The sequence below is a fragment of the Numenius arquata genome, chromosome 15, assembly GCF_964106895.1.
Source record: "Numenius arquata chromosome 15, bNumArq3.hap1.1, whole genome shotgun sequence".
Classification (NCBI taxonomy): domain Eukaryota; kingdom Metazoa; phylum Chordata; class Aves; order Charadriiformes; family Scolopacidae; genus Numenius; species Numenius arquata.
The window spans coordinates 1,308,543-1,330,130 of NC_133590.1; the positions used below are offsets into that span (position 1 = coordinate 1,308,543).

The 21,588-nt window shown below is 40.8% G+C and overlaps 1 protein-coding gene across 1 annotated transcript in view; it reads right to left on the bottom strand.

Moving 5' to 3' along the window:
• The window catches only part of LOC141472080 (gamma-aminobutyric acid receptor subunit pi-like), a 48,394-nt gene extending 33,842 nt beyond the window's left edge, over window positions 1-14,552 (bottom strand). The window contains exons 1-2 of the mRNA XM_074158873.1: window positions 14,443-14,552; window positions 6,614-6,717 (exon numbers count right to left, since the gene is read on the bottom strand). Coding sequence (XP_074014974.1) covers window positions 6,614-6,717; window positions 14,443-14,552 — 214 coding nt within the window. The remainder of the gene's footprint in view (window positions 1-6,613; window positions 6,718-14,442) is intronic.
• Window positions 14,553-21,588: the final 7,036 nt, after the last annotated feature.

Sequence of the window (21,588 nt, forward strand, 5' to 3'; positions counted from 1 at the left end):
AGGTCCCTTCGAACCCAAACCATTCTATGATTCTATGAATTAATGTGGGGACAAATAATGCAGGCAGTATTCACAGGATAGGAAACTATATTGGCAAGCAGTGCCTTTGAAAAGGGATTAGAGGTTGTCACAGATAATCATTTCAACATGATCTTTCTGTATTATGCTTTGGCAGAAGCACTATTGCAATGGGGAGCAATACACCCATTAAGTTATGTTGCAATCTAGACTGTATTGCCAAGACTATCGTTAAATTGTTGTGACAAGAGTGGTTTTCCACATTCAAAAAAAAATGTGCAAGCAGCAGACAGAGTTCAATTGAGAGAGGGAAATATTCCAGAAGACAAAAATTTTAGAAGCTTAATAGCAAAGCTTGTAATATGACAATTAAGGAACAGCATTTACTCAGGTCCTCAAAGGGAAGATGGAGAGGTGACCTGCCTGATGTCAGTAAGTGCACAGGAAAGGTATCCAGTAGTAAGTTGTACATGTTCTCTGACAAAGCAAAGCAAGATACCAGCTTATAGAAGCTAGAGACAACAGGAAACTTCAAATAAACTTTTTTTCTAACTGAACTTAATCATCGTTCATCATTTAGTGTCTCTAGAACTCAGCGACTCAGCATCTCGGGGGGCTGGGGGGAAGAGATGGGGACAAACCAAAAACAAAACCCAAACCGTCCTGCATGCAGGAAGCTGGGTTTGATGGCAATGACAGTCTCGCAATGTCTCTTATTTCCACAGGAAACAAAGGAAAATCTACATTACCATCTGTATGCTGAAGTTTACAGCTTTTCACCAAGACACTGATTTAAGAAATCACAATTTTAAGGATTCAGTAGGGATTCAGAAGATGTTTTTTCTCCAATATACAGCTGGCCATGTATATTCTAGGCTTTTTGCCTTTCTCTGAAGGATTAGACATTGGCTAATTGGCACATAAAATAGTCTTTAGATGACAATTATCTGGTACTTCCTTCTCATGTATCTTGTGAGTTTGTCACTAAAATCAAAGTGGTTTAGATGTTGCTGACATTCTGGTATCTCCTGATCTCTTTTGGGTAAACTATAAACTTCTGAGGACTAAAATGTCTCCGTCTCATTAAACACATAGAACTTAATGTAAACAACATTTTGGTGAAAAATATGATGACTGGTCTAACGCAGAAGGCTGGACTCAAGGATTTATTTTGCTTTCTTGAATTATAACCATGAAATGTTACTCGCTACAAAGCTAAGGAAAATAATCTTTTAAATGTGGTTTAGCATAACTGATTTAAGCGTGGCACTTCTGTACCACTTGAAAGCAGCTTCCATATTCAAAAACACTTAGCTGTGACCTTCTCCTAGTCTCTCTCTTTTTAATTAGAACACTTAAATTATCACATTCAATCACAGAACAAAATCTATTTGTATATTCCAAGATTTTTTGCATCCCTTAATAACTCTATGAACGTGATCCAAGGCTCACTGAAGTCAGCAGGAATTGCTCATTAATTCACAGAGGTTTGGCAGAGCACCTAAAGTTATAAAATTCATCTACAGAGTTTCAGGAGCAAACCTGATGTTGAAATCAGCTTATATTGCTGGGATAGAGTGTCGGAGTTATGTAGCACACTTAAGGAAATTTAAAAATGCAGTTATTTCCCTTATGTCAGCTTTTCTATAGAAGACTTTCACAGATATCTGAAAGTCTAGGATGGATATTACTCTGTTAAGGGGTACTACCTACTAACACTAGTACAGGATTATTTCTTACTTCAGTCCAGAGAATGGCTAAAATTATTCTAATGGAGATTCCCAGGTCTATCTGTTCAGTTTATTAAGACTTGCTTGATGAACTGGCTCAAAGAGGAACGTTAAAATGCTATAGTTACGGAAAGAGAACATTCTTAATAGTGACATTCAGGTAGGAGCAGAGGCACATAAGCAGCCCAGCCGGGATTCCTCTGTCCTAAACATTGTGTAAAAGTAGCCCCATAATCTGGTAACTGGTACGTGCCACCCACCATGGACAAACATCAACCATTCATTTTTACTTGTCTGCAAGCCTTATCATACTCAGCCTGGCTTCTTCTAATCTAACTGTAGGCACCTGATTTAGGTGCCTAGAGCTGGGAATGACAGTCTGTATCGGGCATTAATGGCAGTTTGGGTAGCAAGGGTCTAGAGCGGTGTCCTTTGGAGGAAGGATGACTGAAGTAAGGTGAGAATAATTCTGGCTTAAGATCTAGAAATCTATTAGTTGCAATCCATGCAAAGAGAGGAAAAGACAATTTTTATGTTGTTATGCATAGTCATTGGATTCAAATGAAAAATATCGTTGTAACCCCCTCATTAATAACACTAGTGGAGTTATGTCCAGTTAGGTAATTTCCAGTCATCTGCCAGTCCCAGTACAAGGACCAAGCACAAACAGGCAAATGGGGGGCTTATTAAACTAAAATCATATGAGCTGACATAAAATTTCTTTGACTAGTAAATATTTCAGTTTCTCCTGGCTTTAGGAAACAGGAACCTTCATTTTATGATCATTTGCTTCTACCTAATGCTTTCTTTTCAGGACTAAAAAAACATTTTGCTAAATATTAAGGCATTCGGTGTCAGTGATTTCGTAAGACTATGATTCTATCTTGGCAGCAAGCATCACTTCAAAAATCCCCACTTCCTGCCCGAAGAAAAATTTCAAGGACAAATAACATTGAACTGACTTTGAATTACATTATTCTAAAATTCAAGCTAACCTCCGGCCCTCTCACACTTGATAAAAAACACATTTCAATGTTCCATTATGACTAGCTAACATTAAGCTCAAAGCACCGTAGAAGCCAACAAGTAACACCAGCTAGTTTTATGACACATTTCTTCATGCATATTTATAAGTACATATTTAACTGACCACACAAATAAACAGAAATATGCACACTTTCGAAAGCAAAGGAATTGTGGCCAGAAAAAAAAAGGGAGCCAAGTGTCTTAAAGAGACTGACTTCAGGATATAAATTTTTTATATTTCTGTGTATCAACATACACTTAGTAGGTTCCCATTTTATGTAAATCCTTTCATGAACTTCAGACAGCAACATAGATCCTGGGGTTAATATGCATATACATCCTTTCCTGTTCATGTTTCTAGAAACACAGAGTAAATCAGCACTGAGAGGCTGACACAATTAGAACCGTGCAGGCTTTTATAGTAGCTGATAATCTCCACCAGGACCAGAATACCTCAGTTTGTTCTTATCATGTGTCTGTTCATGAGCATACTCAAGTCTAATCAGCACTTTGACCTTACAATCTATTTTTGATTGGTCAGTCTCTATTAACATGAAAATAACATACCAAAGAAATTAAGGATCTGAGGGAATAAGGAGGGTAAAAAAAAGTCACAGAAGCGGTATAAATGACTAACGCAATACTCTGGTTTCACAAACTATTTAGCCAACGTGCTGCAGCCATTGATATAGTTCTGTGTAAGGCCAGTTATACTAAAATCTTTCTCACAAAGAAGAGATACAAGGTACACCAGCTGGAGACAGAATATCCATAGAAATAAGGAAAGTATTACGTGGAACAAAGTTAGGATATCTGTGGTCACACAGATCAGTACAATCCACTGATTTGTTAAGATGAGGATTTAGATGGTTTACTAGCTCTGCTTCCAAGAAGAGCAATAGCTTTTCCTAGGCCTGAATCTCATCCAAGCTGCAGCCCACCTTGCCAGTAACAGCAAGGGCAAGGGCTGGGCAGATACCCCACCCTGAGCATAGATGTGATACCCTGTACCCCATGGAAAATGATCCCAAATGATCTTGCAAAAAGCTACAAGTCCAAAAATAGGGATGAATGCTTCCTGGGTCATCCTAACCTAAATTATTCCTACAAAAAAAGTCGTTTCTCACAAAACCACCAACTCTGCATTTATAAAATACATTAAAATCTATTTTTCAGAGTCTTATCCTATTCATTCAGCAGTAGGGCTACTATATATCCATTAAAGATTTCTGAGACGCAAGTGTTTGCATGCCTGAGCCATGGGGAGCACACACAGCGATGCTGGCACTGCCTAGAAGTGCTAGACTGGCTCCGCGTATGGCGTAGACTTGATCTGGCTTGAGCTCCTCTGGGATTTCCAGGCAAACACAGAAAGTCCTTATCATCCCTCTGAACAAAGTTCCCAGGCAAAAAAAAACAGCAACAGTAGTGCTACTTTACATCAGCCGAGAAAAAAAATTTGGCTCACATTAGAAAAGGGAGATTCTTAACTCAAGAGTGCTCTACTGTCAGTGTTATCTACTATCATAGGATTTTGCAATTAAATTCTGTGTGCTGTCTACCAAAGCACATCCATCGTGGCAGTGCTACGTATCTCTAGTAATAGCATGAAGCAATGAATTAATTATATATTCAGTGGCCATTAAAAATGTATTTTCCATTATGCATCATCTCCAATGAGGAGTTAGTTTACTGATTTTCATTACTTTTACTTTGCCGATAATCTTCTTAGACCATGTCAATACTTCAAAGCAGTTGCATTAAACTCTGAGACACTTACAGTAAAACCAAACAAATGAAATGGTATTTTATGTTTAAGAGAAAGGAAAAATAACTAATTTATCTTGATATTTTTATGAATTTTATTCAGAAATAGCACATCATGCAGAGTGTCCCGACTGAATAGGCTGATAGTCTCACCAGGTATTTGGATGGCAAGAGGTAACAGTATGGTCTGAGAAACTCTTTAGTCAATCATTTTTAAGCAGGATATATGTCACATAAAAGTCTAAATTTGAAACCCCTTTCTTAAGGCTCTACGGAGGGATCTGGACAGGTTGGATCAATGGGCCAAGGCCAATGGCATGAGGTTTAATAAGGCCAAGTGCCGGGTCCTGCATTTCAGTCACACCAACCCCAGGCAACGCTACAGGCTTGAGGAAGAGTGGCTGGAAAGCTGCCCAGCAGAAAAGGACCTGGGGGTGTTGGTGGACAGCCGGCTTAACGTGAGCCAGCAGTGTGCCCAGGTGGCCAAGAAGGCCAACGGCATCCTGGCCTGTGTCAGGAACAGCGTGGCCAGCAGGAGCAGGGCAGTGATGGTGCCTCTGTACTGGGCACTGGTGAGGCCTCACCTCGAGGGCTGTGTTCAGTTCTGGGCCCCTCGCTACAGGAAGGACATTGAGCTGCTGGAGCGTGTCCAGAGGAGAGCCACCAAGCTGGTGAGGGGTCTGGAGAACAAGTCATACGAGGAGAGGCTGAGGGAACTGGGCATGTTTAGTTTGGAGAAGAGGAGGCTGAGAGGAGACCTCATTGCCCTCTACAACTACCTGAAAGGAGGGTGTAGAGAGGTGGGTGTTGGCCTCTTCTCCCAAGGGAATAATGACAGGAGCAGAGGAAATGGTCTGAAGTTGGGGCAGGGGAGGTTTAGATTGGATATTAGGAAGAATGACTTTACTGAGAGGGTGTTCAGGCACTGGAACAGCCTGCCCAGGGAGGTGGTGGAGTCGCCATCCCTGGAGGTATTTAAGAAACGTGTAGACGTGGCTCTTCAGGGCATGCTCTAGTGCCCGAGATTGTTTGGTTGTGTCTGTTTGTGGGTGGGTGTGCTGTGTGGTTGTGGGTGTTTGTTTTGTGTGCTTTTTGGTTTGTTTTTGGTGTGGTTTTGGTATTGTTTTTTTTTTTTTGTGGTTGGACTCGATGATCTCAAAGGTCCCTTTCAACCAAGAAGATTCTGTGATTCTGTGAATATCTAACTTAAGAACTATTTTCTAGCATTCACTCTGTACGTTTATTTTCTGACAGACAAATGGTGCTGAGCATCTTTTCAACACGCAGAAATTCTTTTTTTTTTTTTTTCAGAGTTCCACAGCGACTCCAGGCAGAGATCTCCACCCCACCTTGTAACTCTTCAGTATTTCCAATACATACAATAGCCCAACTCAAGCGAGGAAGATGTTTGCCCCTGAGACCTCAGGTGCCTAACTCTGACTGCACTGCAGGGCAGTAAAACCAGCCTTGGTGCAGCAGACTATGTGGGTCTTCCAACCTGGTGACTGTGGCCACCCGACACAAGGAACTGACATTTTTGATTCATTTTCCTCTCACAGGTCTGCACTAAAACAGTTCAGTGACCATTAAGACTCGAGGCAAGAAGCATTTTTTAAATAGTTCTCTTGCAATCTTATAGTAGCTGCACCTAATATTTAGTATAGTAATAAGATTTGCCTGTGCTTTTATGAAGAGTTTGATATAAATGCTTTCTTAGCTTTAATCAATTTTTTTCTATAGTTATTATTTAGGAAATTAGGGAAAATTTTTCTTCTAAATAGGTAAGGTATTACAGCATATTTCACTGAGGACACATGAACACCAATAACCAAGTTTCTAACAGAGTCTGGAAGTTTTGCTTGTGAATGCCTGGAATATATGTTTCACCTTGGGCCACAAAAGCTATTATGCTGTATCTGATTATATCAGAGTACACCATGTATAATCAGATCAGTCACTACCAAACATCAGAGGAAAAAAAAAGTACAGCAAAAAATCATTTGCTCTTCACTGAGTTTCAGACACTGCATTATGTTACGGCTCAATCTTATTAAAACAGCTTTTCTACTTACTATCAAAAAATGGACGTAGATACTTGTTGTATCCTCTTATTATCTTCTGTATAGTTGGAGGTAGAATTTCACCTTTTCCTTCAGCTTCGGGAATTTGCATTGACCTAAAAGGAATGAAAAAAGTGAGGATGTTTTAAAAGAACATCATCACTTACAGCAGAGATGGCATTCCAGTAAAATGTTGCATTAGTTTTGAGGTTACTGACAATTGCTGCCCATCGATAACATATCACGTAACATTTGTATGCTTGCATTTCACAGCACTATAGAAAAATAATGTTCTCAAAACCATCATATTTTATTATCTGTATTAGTCTCTTAATGGAAAAATTACCAATTTTATACTGCAAAGTCTATAATTTCTTTTAAGTTTATCATTTCTTAACATCTCGCCTGAAAAAATAGTTCAGTCTTCTTTAATACCTTCTCTGTAAATAGGGCACTCTCGTTATAATCTAGGAATGTGGGAGGAGCATTGATTGTTTATTTCAGCATTTAAAATTAAGCTTCTTTTTACATAATGAAATACATTCAATTTAACTCCTAGAGAGATAAAAAAACCAGCCTCAGAGATTAGTGCATAAAGACACTTTTAAAATCCTGCTTTTACAACACAGATTTTAAACAGGTTACAAAAATAATCCTGTTGGGCAAAATCAGTGAAACATAATGAGAATGCAAACACTCCTTTTCGTTCAGAAATAGCTACAAACGTGATCCACAGAAGTGAAATATAAAAAATTAACTACGAACACCATTTTTTCTCTGGGGCCCCTACAATAGCCCCATTGGGAGGTGACATGACACAACTAGTGAAGATGCATACCTGAACTGCAATTCTTTACTCAGGCCACATCAGGATTCATATTTATATATTCCCCTCCACCTTTTATGGGTCTGGATGATCAGCAGCTGTGGGAGGGACAGCTGGGACCACTCAGGGCTGTTACACTCCAAGCAGCAGTCCCATAGCAAAGATAGCAGAGCTTTGCTCTTCATTTCTGCCTAACCCCTAAGGGGAGCATCCCCAGACCGCAAGCAGGGTGTGCTCCCCCGTCACACACTCAGGCTGTGCTCTTCCTAAATTAAAACACAAGCAGTACTGACTGCTCACTGCTAACTATTTGAGAAAAGCAGGGGTATGACTTTGCTTTAATTATGAAGGTGAAAATTAAATGATGGATTGACTCAAGGAAGCCCAGGTGGCTGCAGGCAGAGGCATTGTCTCTGCTGATGGAGAGCAGCCACCTATACATTCACCAGGAGAGGGTCTCTCTGTTTCTTATCCCCTACACCAAAAGTACAAGAGCTGTAGCTGTGGTGCCTATGTATAAGGGCAAAAGTACAGATCGGTGGTTGAGGGTGCACTAGTGTTTTGTGGTCTTTCCTAGTCCTGCCACATCCTCACTGAATTTCTTTTTCCAAGTCTCTCCTAGAGCCATTCCTGAAATCTCTGCTTGCTCTTCCTCAAAGGTATTTCTGAGCCTCCTGTAGCTTTCCAAAGTTTTCTCCTTTGTTTTCATTTTTACTATGTTTCTGAGATAGCTTGAGCTGTTCTGACAGGAAACTGTGGTTTTCATCCTCTAGGAATATTCCAGTATCTTCGATTGACAAAACCTAAGTGCTGAAATGCTCTCACTGTATGCACGCAGCCAAATCACGCTGCGGCTTTAGATGTGGTATCCACTGTCTCAAAGCGCTGATATTACTGTGTAATTTTTCTGTTCACCATATAAGTAGCTGTTTTTCATTAGCAGTCTTGTAACTCATTTAGCTGAGATATTTGAATAATCCTATTTGATTCCCTTATTTTGTCCCTAAGTATTTATTTCTTTATTGCTGGAGAACTATGTTACTATGTTATGTTATTACATAATGTTAAGTGTGGTCTTGAGTAATGCCAATGTTGAAATAAGGAATGTTTCTGCTGTAAATTGTGTCCTAAAGAAACAAGCACAGTCATGTTGAGTTCAAATGTGAATATAAATAAAAAGGCCAGTTTTATACTTCCCAGAAGTGCTGCAACTAGAAATGTACTTGAACTTAGTTAATTTCTTAGACATTGTACTTGCAATAGATACTTCTGCTTTTGTAATTTACATACAATTTTTGCTAAGTGTTTAATGAACTGCACAAGTTTAATTTCACAGCTTTACTGGATTGTTCTTGAATAATTTTCACATATTGTGAAACAATAAAGGAAAACTTGTCTCTTTTCCACTGCAAGGGTATAACATTGTTCTGCTGATCAGTATGCCATTGCAGAGTGGTCTGGTGTGTTATCATTAACAGCTATTTTCTGAAATATTTGGCATCATTGTATAGAAGGCCTTCCCTTAAATCGCCTTTGGTACTCTTTGAAGTAATTCTTGATTTCCCTTGTTAATACATGATATGTAGCCTCCTATCTTTGGTCTTTGATTTTTACGGTTGACTAGGAACTTGTTGGCATGGGAGAGCTGTTGTGCAGTAATTGGGGCTGTGAATTAATGAGGCACTGTCCCTTGCGTGCTCTTTTGCCGTACGGCCTTTGAGAAGTCCTACCATGGTAAGTCAGTGTGTGAGAGGAACCTGATGCCTCCTACATGTGTGTGGTGTTACCATCCTGTCAACTTTGGGGACACTCAGAAGCACATTGTCACTGTTGGAAGGCAAAGACCTACAGATGTTAGAGGCCTGGAGTGGTTTCCCTTAGCTACATTTTAAGGGAGGGTGCTCTGTTTCCTTTAAAGTGCTCTTTAATTCACGTGCCCTACTCACCACCAAGAAGAGTGAGCTCACAAGCTGCCCACGTTCCTGTGTTCTGCCGTATAGCCTTATGTAGGGATCAAAAAGGATAAAAGTAAAAGCTCATTCCTCTCATACGTGTATATCTTCCCATCGATGCCTCTAAGCTTCTCTTTTACCCCTTATTTGTGTTGTTAAATTTAACTAACTGCATACATTTTAGTTCCTCCATTTTCTTAATGTGTATTTGAAATACACTGGCGTGCGTTTAACTATGGAATTGCCTTGAAACAGCTGTTCCAGCCACTGAGGAGAGAATAGGCTTTTATAGAAGAAAACTGAATATATATTTGCTTGACAGCCTGGGATATCTATCTGTTCTGGGCTGTCAATCTGTAAGACATGTTTCAGACTCTCCAGGCTCAATGACCCATGATTGCTTTCATAAAAGCTGAATTATAATCATTTCATTTCCTTAGTTGTTCTTACAGTGCTCAAGGTTAGTACGTTTACAGGCTTGGAAGGCGCTGCAACTGTTTGTTATTTAACATACTTTCAAGTTAGTGTTTTAATAGAACTGGGTAACTAAAGGGGGAAAGGGAACATCTGCCCTAAATAGTACTATATAACACTACTTAAAACAAAACTACAGTCTAGACACGTGTATGGGAATATTTTTCCTGGCCATTTTTTTCCGAAGCTACGTATACCAAAAGAGGCAGAAACACCTTAGAACTGAGAGAAGGGAAAAACAAAATGCCAAACACAGTCTGAGCAAGCTTTTGAAACGCCTCCCTCAGGAAAAGCTAGGGGGAAAAAAGCTTTTTTTCAGGCAATTCACTGACGGGAAAAATTTACAGACGCAAACAAAGGTGGTGTTTCTTATTTCATAGCTGATGTGCTCAAGGATACAGGCTTTTGTACGGTCTCTGTAGATAAACTGCAGCAGAATCACTGAATGGTCGCACCCAGAGGGTGGTACTCAATGGCTTTAAGTCCAGATGGAGAGCAGTGACAAGTGGTGTCCCTCAAGGGTCCGTCCTGGGACCAGTACTGTTTAACATTTTTATCAAAGACATAGACAGAGGGATTGAGAGCACCATCAGCAAGTTTGCAGATGACACCAAGCTGTGTGGTGTTGTCGATACACCGGAGGGATGGGATGTCATTCAGGGGGATCTGGACAGGCTGGAGAGGTGGGCCCAGATGAACCTCATGAGGTTCAACAAAAGCAAGTGCAGGATTCTGCACCTGGGAAGAAACAATCCTCAGTATAAATACAGACTGGGGGATGAGGTATTAGAAAGCAGCCCTGAGGAAAGGGACTTGGGGGTGCTGATGGACGAGAAGCTGGACATGAGCAGGCAATGTGCTCTTGCAGCCCAAAAGGCCAATCCCATCCTGGGCTGCATCAAAAGAAGCGTTGCCAGCAGATCCAGAGAGGGGATTCTGCCACTTTGCTCTGCTCTGGTGAGACCTCCCCTGGAGCACTGTGTGCAGGTCTGGAGCCCTCAATATAGAAAGGACATGGACCTGATGGAGCGGGTCCAGAGGAGGGCCACCAAAATGACCAGGGGGCTGGAGCACCTCCCCTATGAGGACAGACTGAGGGAGCTGGGGTTGTTTAGCTTGGAGAAAAGGGGGCTCCGGGGAGACCTCATAGCGGCCTTCCAGTACCTGAGGGGGGCCTACAGGAAGGCTGGGGAGGGTCTGTTTCCAAAGGCCTGCAGTGACAGGACGAGGGGCAATGGTTTTAAGCTGGAGAAGGGGAGATTTAGATTGGATATTAGGAAAAAATTCTTTACCATGAGGGTGGTGGAACACTGGAACGGGTTGCCCAGGGAGGTGGTTGAGGCCCCTTCCCTTGAGATATTCAAGGTGAAGCTCGACGAGGCCCTGGGCAACCTCGTCTAGTTGGGGGTGTCCCTGCTGACTGCGGGGAGGTCGGACTAGATGACCTTTGGAGGTCCCTTCCGGCCTGGACCCATCTATGAATCTATGAATCACCTACATCACTGATTAATTCTCTGCTTCAAAACAGCCAGTACTGTCATGGGTTTTTGGTTAATTGGTGAGGTTGAATCAGTATCATCACATTACCACTTACCAGATACAGGAACAAACACTTAAATAATGTAAGTGCTTTTAAACTCAGCCAAAAAGAAAATAAACATCCCACAGAATTTTCTGGATCTGACCCTATAAACCCAGGCTAACGTTCTTTAATTTGAAAACACCCTTCCTGAAATAAACGGGAGCCCTTCTTGGGATCAAATAGCATATATTTACTTAAGCCGATTCCTGATAAAGATTTGAAGTGCATGTTCTATTGATTACTCAGATAAATTTGCCTCAATTTTTTCATTTCCCCTTCTTAATAAAAATATTTCTGCGAAAGTGACCATCCAGGCAACTCCATGGATAAAGATTTTTTTGTATGTGTGTCCATGATGTGATTGTAATGTAATTTAATGTTAAGTGCAGCCAGTGAAGTTAAGAAATGTTATTCAGGAAGGGTGAACTGGAAAGTAAGGTGAAGTCCGATAGCCTGGTGTGACACCGTTAGCGTGTGTGTTATGACAGATCATGTCCTCCATATATGACAGGGAAGATGAGGCTCTGGCTGTCTCTAAACTTAAAAATAAATAAATAAATTTACCAAACAAACCAGCATCACTACTGATTATAAAGTACTCGGTAGAGGAAACTCTCCTCACACATTAGCCAGAGCTTATACAAGTGGGATATCTAAGGGGCCACCTGGGGAGCAATCCTGGCCGTTGTTTCAGTGCATCTCAGTCCTTGGATATTGCTTAGAAATATTTCTCTGCCAAGCAGGATAGTTTTTGTTTTAAACAGCATTTTCAGCAAACCTTCCTGATTTGTTTGTTTCGTGGTTTCAGCCAAATTTACCAAAACCAGACCGACAAATGGCCCTTCTCCCTCCCAGCCCCCCCAAAAAAAGAGAGGAGAGGAAGAGATAAGGAGATTTAGAAGTTTAGAATGAACTAAACTACTTTAATGAAGAATTAATATTAAAATTAAAAAGGAAATAATGAAATAGATACAATATATACAAAACCCTATCAAGCTCCCGGGATGATGTCACCGGCAGGCACTGGCGAAGTCCCAGACTGGACTCGGCGATGGATGGGAACTGGGTTTCAGCTCTGGAGTCAGGAACACACGGATCGGGATCAAAGGCAGAGGAACAGACAGAGTCCTCTCCGGACATCGGCCATTGAAGAAAGTAGGGCTGACCCTTTGATCCCTCAGCTTTTACAGCTTTTACACTGAGCATGGGGAGATGGGATGGAACACCCCGTTGGTCAGGTTTGGGTCCTCTCTCCTGCCCGCTCCTCCCCACAGGTGGGACCCCTCTACGCTTTTCCGTTTCCAACCCTCCATCGGGGCAAATAACGAAGTTACCTGACCTTGGTTGTTATAGGCATAAGTATAAGGAAGAGCCTCTCTGGACACCGTTCCTTGGCATGGAGCACAAACATTGGTCTTATCACTCTGAGAACGGGCAGTTTTCTCCACAATATGCCGTTAATTTCAGAGTGAGAAGAGGCCGAGCTAAGATGTAAAATTCCTGAACAGAAATTTGGTTCTGTTTTACTTCAAACTGGGACATTTCTGCACTGGAAAAAGGCATTCGTGTTTCTAAGTACCATCCTGGCTGTGAGCTGGCCAAGGGGCAGAGCTGCTCCTCAGCCCGGGTTTGGATTTGGGTTCAACGTGACCAGATCAGCTCAGCGCTGAGCACTTTTCTCCAAGCTAAACGGGTGCTGTGTGTACGAGTAACTCTAATGTATGCTATACAGGAATTTACTGTCTGTGCTCCCGGATACTCTTAGCCATGTGAAGCTGTAAGAGAGAATTCATGAGGTCTCCCTGATGATAACAAAAGCAATTATATACCACAGGCTGAACATCTCGGGGAATTTTGCCTCCTTGTTATTTAGATGTTTCTGAAATGTTGTTGGTCTTTTACCAGTGTTCTGTTACTGTAAAGCCATGAATCATTCAGTCATTACAGAGTGTGGCAAGTCACAGCCGATGAGGAAGGAAGGTGGAATTAGAGCAAGCTGTGGACATTCTGGACAAAGGCCTCTCTAGCGCACTGGAGAAGGTGGAGGAGATGGATGTTTTAAACTTCCTTTCAGGGGACTGTTCCACCTGCCCTCACAACCAAGTGGAGGCTTTATCTAAACATATGTTTGTACACCCACTTGAAATAAAGCTCAGGCAGAATCTTATCTTAAGGCATTTACTGGGAGACCAAATTGGTCAGGCAATTCTACACAGAGAATTGGCTAACAGACTTTAAGTATTTCAGTTAAAGGTGGCAGAGACAATGTTTAACCTGTCCATGCTTGCATTTTCTTATTAAAATTACTTATCAAGAATAACTTTTCCCCCATTTTTATAGAAGGAATACATTTTAAGTGCTCCATTTCTATCTTAAGTTTTTTTTTGTCATGGCAACTGCACTGTTAGCAGGATTACTTGTACACAGAAGGGACCAGTTTCACCTTCCAGCTTAACACAACTCAGCTTTCCTAAAGACTTCATGATTTCCTCAACAGAGGATAGGAAGACAATGTTTTAACCAGGTTATTCTTTTTAAGACAGTCTCCTTTAGTAACGAATGCACAATGATGACTTTATTACCTCAAGGTTATAGCACGTCTAGGTGGACTGTGTGCTCCTGTCCTTGGGCAACGTGCTCTGCTCCAGGCAAGGACCACGTGCCCTTCTAAATTTGCTAAGAGTCTGATGTGGTATTCACACTCTCTATACAGTAATCCTTCATTTGAAGGATCATTTCCTTAAGTTAAATTGCTTTCTTTTTTTCCCTCATCGGTCTTCTCAGTGAGAAGATCTTTCACTCAATCACGGCAGCAGAGGTAATTTGGGAAGGAGTTCAGTCCCGTATTTCTGTTACTCGTATCCAAGTTGTTTAAACTTTGTAAGAGGCTTTGTGGATTTGGCTTTGTTACCTGGTCAGACGTTTCTAATTATAAGTAAATTGATTATAAACCAACTGGTATTACTATACATTGAAAAATTAATACTTTTAAGGAAATATTTCTTACCTACATAGCATCAGTAGAAAAAGGGCTCTGAGATTGCTGCATTTAAGATGGCACATTGTCAGTTGTTCCTGAATAGAAGTGCAGAGATAATGTTTTACAACACATTGCATTTCAAATACACAAATTTCACAAGGTTTTCAACACTAAAGATAACGTATCTTGAATAGCTGCTGCTATAAACGTTTCAGTAAATATTTACAACAATAAAAAAAACCACCTCAAAACTTAAAAAAACACACGGTATCAGCAATAACTTAACTTACTATTAGAAGCTGCATTCCAGGATACTACAGCTCTTTCTTGTTTGCATTTGTCCTTTTAAATATTAGGAAAAGTAATTGTTTCAAAAAATAATGCAATCACGCGCAGGAGAATCATTAACACCTAGTTTTGTTTCTGCTACCCATGCCTGTAAATGAGTGCAGCTCTGGCATATTGGTGCACTCCTCGGGAAGGCAAGTACGTAACCCGTCTTAGAACACAGAGCTGTTTAAGAGCAGCATCTCTGGTACGTGGGTAGTAATATACTTATGACATATCTTTGGCAAGCTTTTTGTTCATAAGGAAAACTGAAATGATACATTTCTACCTCTAGCTATTTTAAAAAATGATCCTTTGACTGTTTATAAGTAATCACATATAACCATCCAGGCTCATCGAAATGTTTGGCTGGGGCAAGATGTTCGCTTCTGAAGGGGATTTCTTTGCTTTTGTCAGTATGATTCACATCCATAATGGTTATTTTAAGTAATCTGTCAGCTCTGTAAACCATTTCTGAGTGAAAAGAGTCTCATTCAATAGTTTAATGCAGTCATCCAATAGATCTGAAATTCACGGACTGTGCAAACTTTTGCTATATTTCATCAAAGCACTGAAACATTATTTGTAAGACTTGCTTCCAAACTTTAAAAAAACCTACATGACAGGACTTTAACTTACCCAGAACCAGCAAGACAACTCTGAAATATTAATAAATACAAATTAAATATCTGTTGTATGTTTTAGAGGGGACAATCAAATAATGCTATTTTCAATGTCCAGAACGAATTTTACACTTTAATTTCACAATAAATTACTAACAGTAAAGAATTTGAAGCTTCATGACTTGAAGCTTTGTTTCACCATCCTTTAGTGACCAATGCAAAATGCTAACAAACTCTTTTACCCCAAAGTAACTTGTGTTTCAGTCTATAGTTCTAGTAAGAGCATCACTAGTGGTATTTACTTTAATGCAGTATGGCATCTGACTTTTACGTAACAGTGGGGAAGTGACAAAGTTAGTTGTTAATGTCTCCAACGAAAAATGAAAGCCATGGCTTTTTAAACAAGTAAAAATTCTCAGCACTTTAGATACTTTGAGCATACACCAGCCTGGTATATATTAATGTCAAAATAAATCATATACTCCTACTGATTTCCACAGAAAATTATGCATGAGACATTAAGAGAGCCCGTTTTAGGAAGATAGAGCACAAATGAGCAGATGGTGTTGTCAGAACATTGCTCTCTAAATGCTGACTCTATAACACTCCTGGTGCATATCGTGGGATCTCTTTTGCGTATCTCGTTTTGGGTTTGGATGGATACTTTCGACATTCACTATCTTTATCTCATAGGAAAATATGCTAAAAATAAGTGTTATCTTTCTGGTTTCCCAGAAAAGCTCTTACTGACTTTATAAGTACTTCATAAAGCTTCTTTTATATTTAGCTTTTGAATTGCTACTATGAGCTCCTAATGTGTCTGAAGATCCTTTATAAACAGATTAAGGAAACCTATGGATATTTCTGTACTTGTTCTTTAGTGTTTACAGTACTGAAGATCAGAATGAATGAGTTGATCATTGATCTCTTTCTAAAGCAGCTGGTTTACCTTCAGATCTTAACCAACATCCAGTTTAGCAATTTTATGGAGGGATGGGGTGGAGAATTTTAGTCTTTAAAGGCCAAATCCATTCTATGGCACGTGGATTAATTTTGTGTGGTCAGAAAGAGAGAGCATAGAAATAACAGAATGGAGGGGATCTCTTATTTCTGTATAAGAAATGCTAATCAAGAGATCTAATTGCCATGTCAGCTGGCAGCCCATCACTGCAAGGGAACACTGCATGCGAGCCAAGGAATAGAAATGGTTAACTATTGAAGGCTTAAGCAGTTTCACAGATAATACTTAAGCTGGATACATAAATCACAGCTGATTGTGCATACATGCTTGCATGCACACATTTTCTCTGCTGTCCTTTTTTTATGGGACTTACTGAGCTGGTCTGTTCCATTGAAAAGCCTGCCTCTTGGCATGTTTGCACATCTGGACCTTTCCTCTGCCATGCATTTATTTATCAAATGCTATATGCTCACAGCAGGATTCCTTCCTGCATATGTAGACCATACTAACTACTAGTGTTTAAAACTAGTTCAGCAGGACCCATAATATTTTCCTCTTTCCCAGAGCGTAGGAAAATATACAACCTGTTCTCTACATGGAATATTGAGCCATTTGGTTTTACCAGATTATTGTGCATATATTGACACGTCTTCATGTTCTAAACATACCATGAAGTAATTGAGGCTAAGGTAACAAATACCAGCCCAAGTTTCCCATGTGATGAGACAGCAATACTTTCTACTTCGAATCAGATCAGATTAGGACTGTAAAATACTATCTAATGTTTTGGCATTTCTCCTGGGAATTCAGTATTTATTATCTTCAGCATGAGAGGAAAAGTGAATTATGCAAGTTTCACAAACCTCCAAGATTGAAATGATGAAGCCAAGAGTTGGCAGAGGTAGTAGCAGTGCCTTAAAATTTCACTGGAAGTGAATTTTGTGTGAATGAATCAAAGGATGAAATACCTTTTATGCTGAAGTGTCTTATCCACAACTGGACATGTGGAAAAGACTAAAAATTATTACATAAAGACACTTTGTCGTATGGTAGTGGCCATATGCCTGAATTCCCATGGCTGCTGTCACAGGCGTCTAAAACTGCGTGTAGAATTATCTTAAAATAAGAAGTTGATAGTGGTTTTATAGATAGTATAAGCGGAATTTGCATTTGACTTCTGAATCCGAACTGTTGAATGACAGCACCTTTACATTCGTGACTGAAAAGCAGCTAGAAATTCAGGTGGGATTCGGGCAGAGTGCCAAACAAGTGTAACTACCCACCCTGGTCTGCACTGCCCTACTTGCGTTGTCCACTACAGCTGCAGCGTAGCCAATGAGTCTGTGTATATATTCTTTACTCCATCCTCTGGCTGTTAAATTAATATGAACCAAGTGGAGGGAAAAAAATTATAGAAAGCTGAAAATACTTAAGACTCAGTGGGAGGAAGGGAGAGGACATATGGAAGGCAGTCACAAGCTAAGATTCAGAAGTAGAGCAGCAGAGAGATAAAAAGGAAGAACTCTGGCACGTGGCCCCAGAATGCCACTGTCACTTCCAGACTCTTTACTCCTTCTTCACTCCTGCCCCTGCTTTTGTAAATTGGCACCTGACACTATATTGCCATCTTCATTGGCTTCTTCAGTTCTTCTGGGCAATCTTCCTTACTCTTCCTATTTCCAAGTTACATAGGAAATAATTTTGTTGTCTCCCTTCAGCTGTGTGTAAGCAACAAGTGAAAGTAAAGGAACAGTGATTAACTTTTGCTCAACACTCAGAAAAGCAGCCACACACAACTGACTGACAGTAGTCACTGACAGGTATCATTTTGTGGAATGAAGTGACATTCTATCCATCTTTGTATTAATCTGGATGCCAGTCTGTAAAAGCCCTAGTTTTATGATACTTTTTAGGTCTCTCTAAAATACATAGATCATGAAAGAGAAGAAATTGCAAAGTTGTCACACATTATTTTTCATGTTAAGATCCACTAATGCTGCAGACAGTGCGGCTTGAGTGAAAAGTAGCTACAGAATTTTTCTGGGGTAAATTAGAAAGAAGGAATAAAACCCAGCAGCAGCAAAAGTCCAGGTCTAATTGAGGAATTGACTGATGAAAGTGGACCGATGCATGTGTCTGCATCCTATTATAAGGGGCACCCTCTTATTTGACTGACAAGCTGGCTGCTGGCATACCAGCTAGCTTGTTTCTAAACCCTAGGTACATCTGGTCTTGCCCAGCACGGCCATAAACCATGCACAGGCTCCTTGGGCAAGCAAGCAAAGTTAGATTCACTCGGTTCACTGCAAGTCACGGTCCTGTCATGTTTTCTTTGCGGAGACAGCTAGTACGGGGCCATCGGTGGTGACAGTGCTATGTGAGCAATTGGATGGATGTTAAGTTCCTACTACTGATGTATATAGAATCATAGAATCGTCTAAATTGGAAGGGACCTTTAAGATCATTTAGTCCAACCATCAACCTAACTCTGATAAAAAAAAAAAAAAAAAAAAAAAACCTCCAACAGCCCATCACTAACCCATGTCTCTAAGCACGATGTCAACCCGTCTTTTAAATCCCTCCAGGGATGGTGCCTCAACCACTTCCCTGGGAAGCCCATTCCAAGGCTTGATAACCCTTTCTGTATAAAAATTCTTCCCAATATCCAACCTGAACCTCCCCTGGGGCAACTTGAGGCTGTTTCCTGTTGTCCCATCACCTGTGACTTGGGAGCAGAGACCGACCCCCCCTGGCTACACCCTCCTTTCAGGGAGTTGTAGAGAGCGAGAAGGTCTCCCCTCAGCCTCCTTTTCTCCAGGCTGAACCCCCCCAGCTCCCTCAGCCTCTCCTCATCAGACTTATTCTCCAGAGCCCTCACCAGCTCCGTTGCCCTTCTCTGGAGCCGCTCCAGACCCTCAAGGTCTTTTTTGTGGTGAGGGGCCCAAAACTGGACCCAGCCCTCGAGGTGGGGCCTCACCAGTGCCCAGTCCAGGGGGACGATCACCTCACGAGTCCTACTCACCACGCTGTTCCTGATCCAGGCCAGGATGCTGTTGGCCTTCTTGGCCACCTGGGCACACTGCTGGCTCATGTTCAGCCCACAGTCGACCAACACCCCCAGGTCCTTCTCTGCCGGGCAGCTCCAGCCACTCTGCCCCCAGCCTGGAGCGCTGCAGGGGGTTGTTGAACAATATATAGCAATAGTTCAAAGTGAAATACTGGGCTCCAGTTACACTCTCATGTTCTGATCAATACAGTTCTCACATGTGCCAGGTATCACAAATAATAGCTGAAAACGTCACTTTCTCACTGAAACGCTCAGCAAGTTGCTCCAATCAGTACGACACCTTTCACAAGTTTTGCGCTCTGAGATGTCTTTGTCAAGGACATTGTTTAACAGCAGAAGGTCTTATTGTTAAAACAAGTAGAATGAGTTTAAGATTCACCAGAAATTAAAAATCTGCTTCTCTAGTGTAGCAAAATGAGCTGTAAGTGAAACTTCATTATTAAACATTGCTTATATATGTATAAGGCATTGTGTGAGAGTCTTTAAAATGATCCTGAATAAATCTGTATGACAAACAGGTTCAATTATTTTTTTTTTTTTTTTAATTAAATAAGCATGGAGCATGGCCAGATTTCAGACTGTATCAACTCCTCCTCAGTGATATATTTCAATATTCTGAATAATATATAAGTTCTCATGTAAAATCCCTGTCCTCAAAATACACTGAATGGCCATAAGCTATGTCAGACAAATTCATTGTTGCAGACATTTAGAATTTTTTTTTTAGTATCAGTACGTCTAACCACAAGAGAAGTAAGGCCTAGCAGTATGCTGCTAATACTGAGGCTATTAAGTATATGCATACTGTCTAATTGTTAGAGACATTTACTGTTCTAGATTGAGCTCTTTATTTCTCACAAAGTTCTCTGCATTAATTTCATAAACATCAAAGCCTTAAAGTAACTTACATAACCCATAATAGGCTTATTTTATATGTTTATCTGTTGTTGTTTTCTCTCTGTGCATTTTAAATGGATTAGTGTGTATCTTGGGGTACGTGGGAAATAAGTTAACTGACAGAGGTGTTGTTAATATTACACAGTTTTCCTGGAAAATTAATTTCAGATTTACATCAACCGGGTGTTTGGGATGGAAACACAGTTCTAGGAGTTACTTTCATGGAGTGTCAGACGTCCTGCTTCCAACCAGCTTAACACTGAACTGAAAGGTTTCAACAATGTGCAGAAATTGCTGTAGTAATAAACATTCACAGAATAGCTTTTAATAAATAAATGTATTCATGCGACTGCTGAAATATAGCACTCATTACAAGCTCTGCCTATGCCTATTGAAAAATACATAGAAAGTGTGCTGTGCAGTCTATTTTCTACAAAAAAAGCAATGGATTAAATAAATATGTAATAAATTAAAAAACTTCAATATATAATTGAAGAAAGGCTGAGAGAGCTGGGACTCTTCAGCCTGGAGAAGAGAAGGCTGAGGGGAGACCTTATCAATGCTTATAAGCATCTAAAGGGTGGGTTGAAGGAGGAGGGAGCCACACTCTTTTCAGTGGTTCCCAGTGAGAGGACGAGGGGCAACGGGCACAAGCTGGAACATGGGAAGTTCCACTCAAATATGAGAAGAAACTTCTTTACGGTGAGGGTGCCAGAGCCCTGGAACAGGCTGCCCGGGGAGGTCGTGGAGTCCCCTTCTTTGGAGATTTTCAAGACCCGCCTGGATGCAGCCCTGAGTAACATGCTCTGACATGCTCTGGGCAATCCTGCTTCGGCAGGGGAGTTGGACTGGATGATCTTTATGGTCCCTTCCAACTCTAAAAATTCAGGGAAAATTCAGTGAAAATAATAAATAACTGTTCCTAAATATGCTTTTAGATAGCTGGCACTCGAAAATCCAGCAGATCCGTGGCATTGATGATTGCCACCATTTGTAACTATTCAAATTAATCAGAAGTTTGCGAGGTTGTTAATGATCGTTTATATGTGCATCCTACTTAAATCTTTGGCTCTGTGCATCCCAGTTCTGCTCCCTGTGCAGCTGGTTCTCTACATACATCTGCAAATGTTTAAGGGTCCTCTTGTATCAAACCACAGATCTTTCGATTTGGAGACCTTTAGAGACTTTTTACGGTGTGTGTCAGCACTGCAAGGTCCTCCCACAGACAGTCAGAGGTCACCTTCTGCCACACCAGCCTGCGTTTGACAGTCAGAAGTCACAGCCCCCCCATGTCCCTA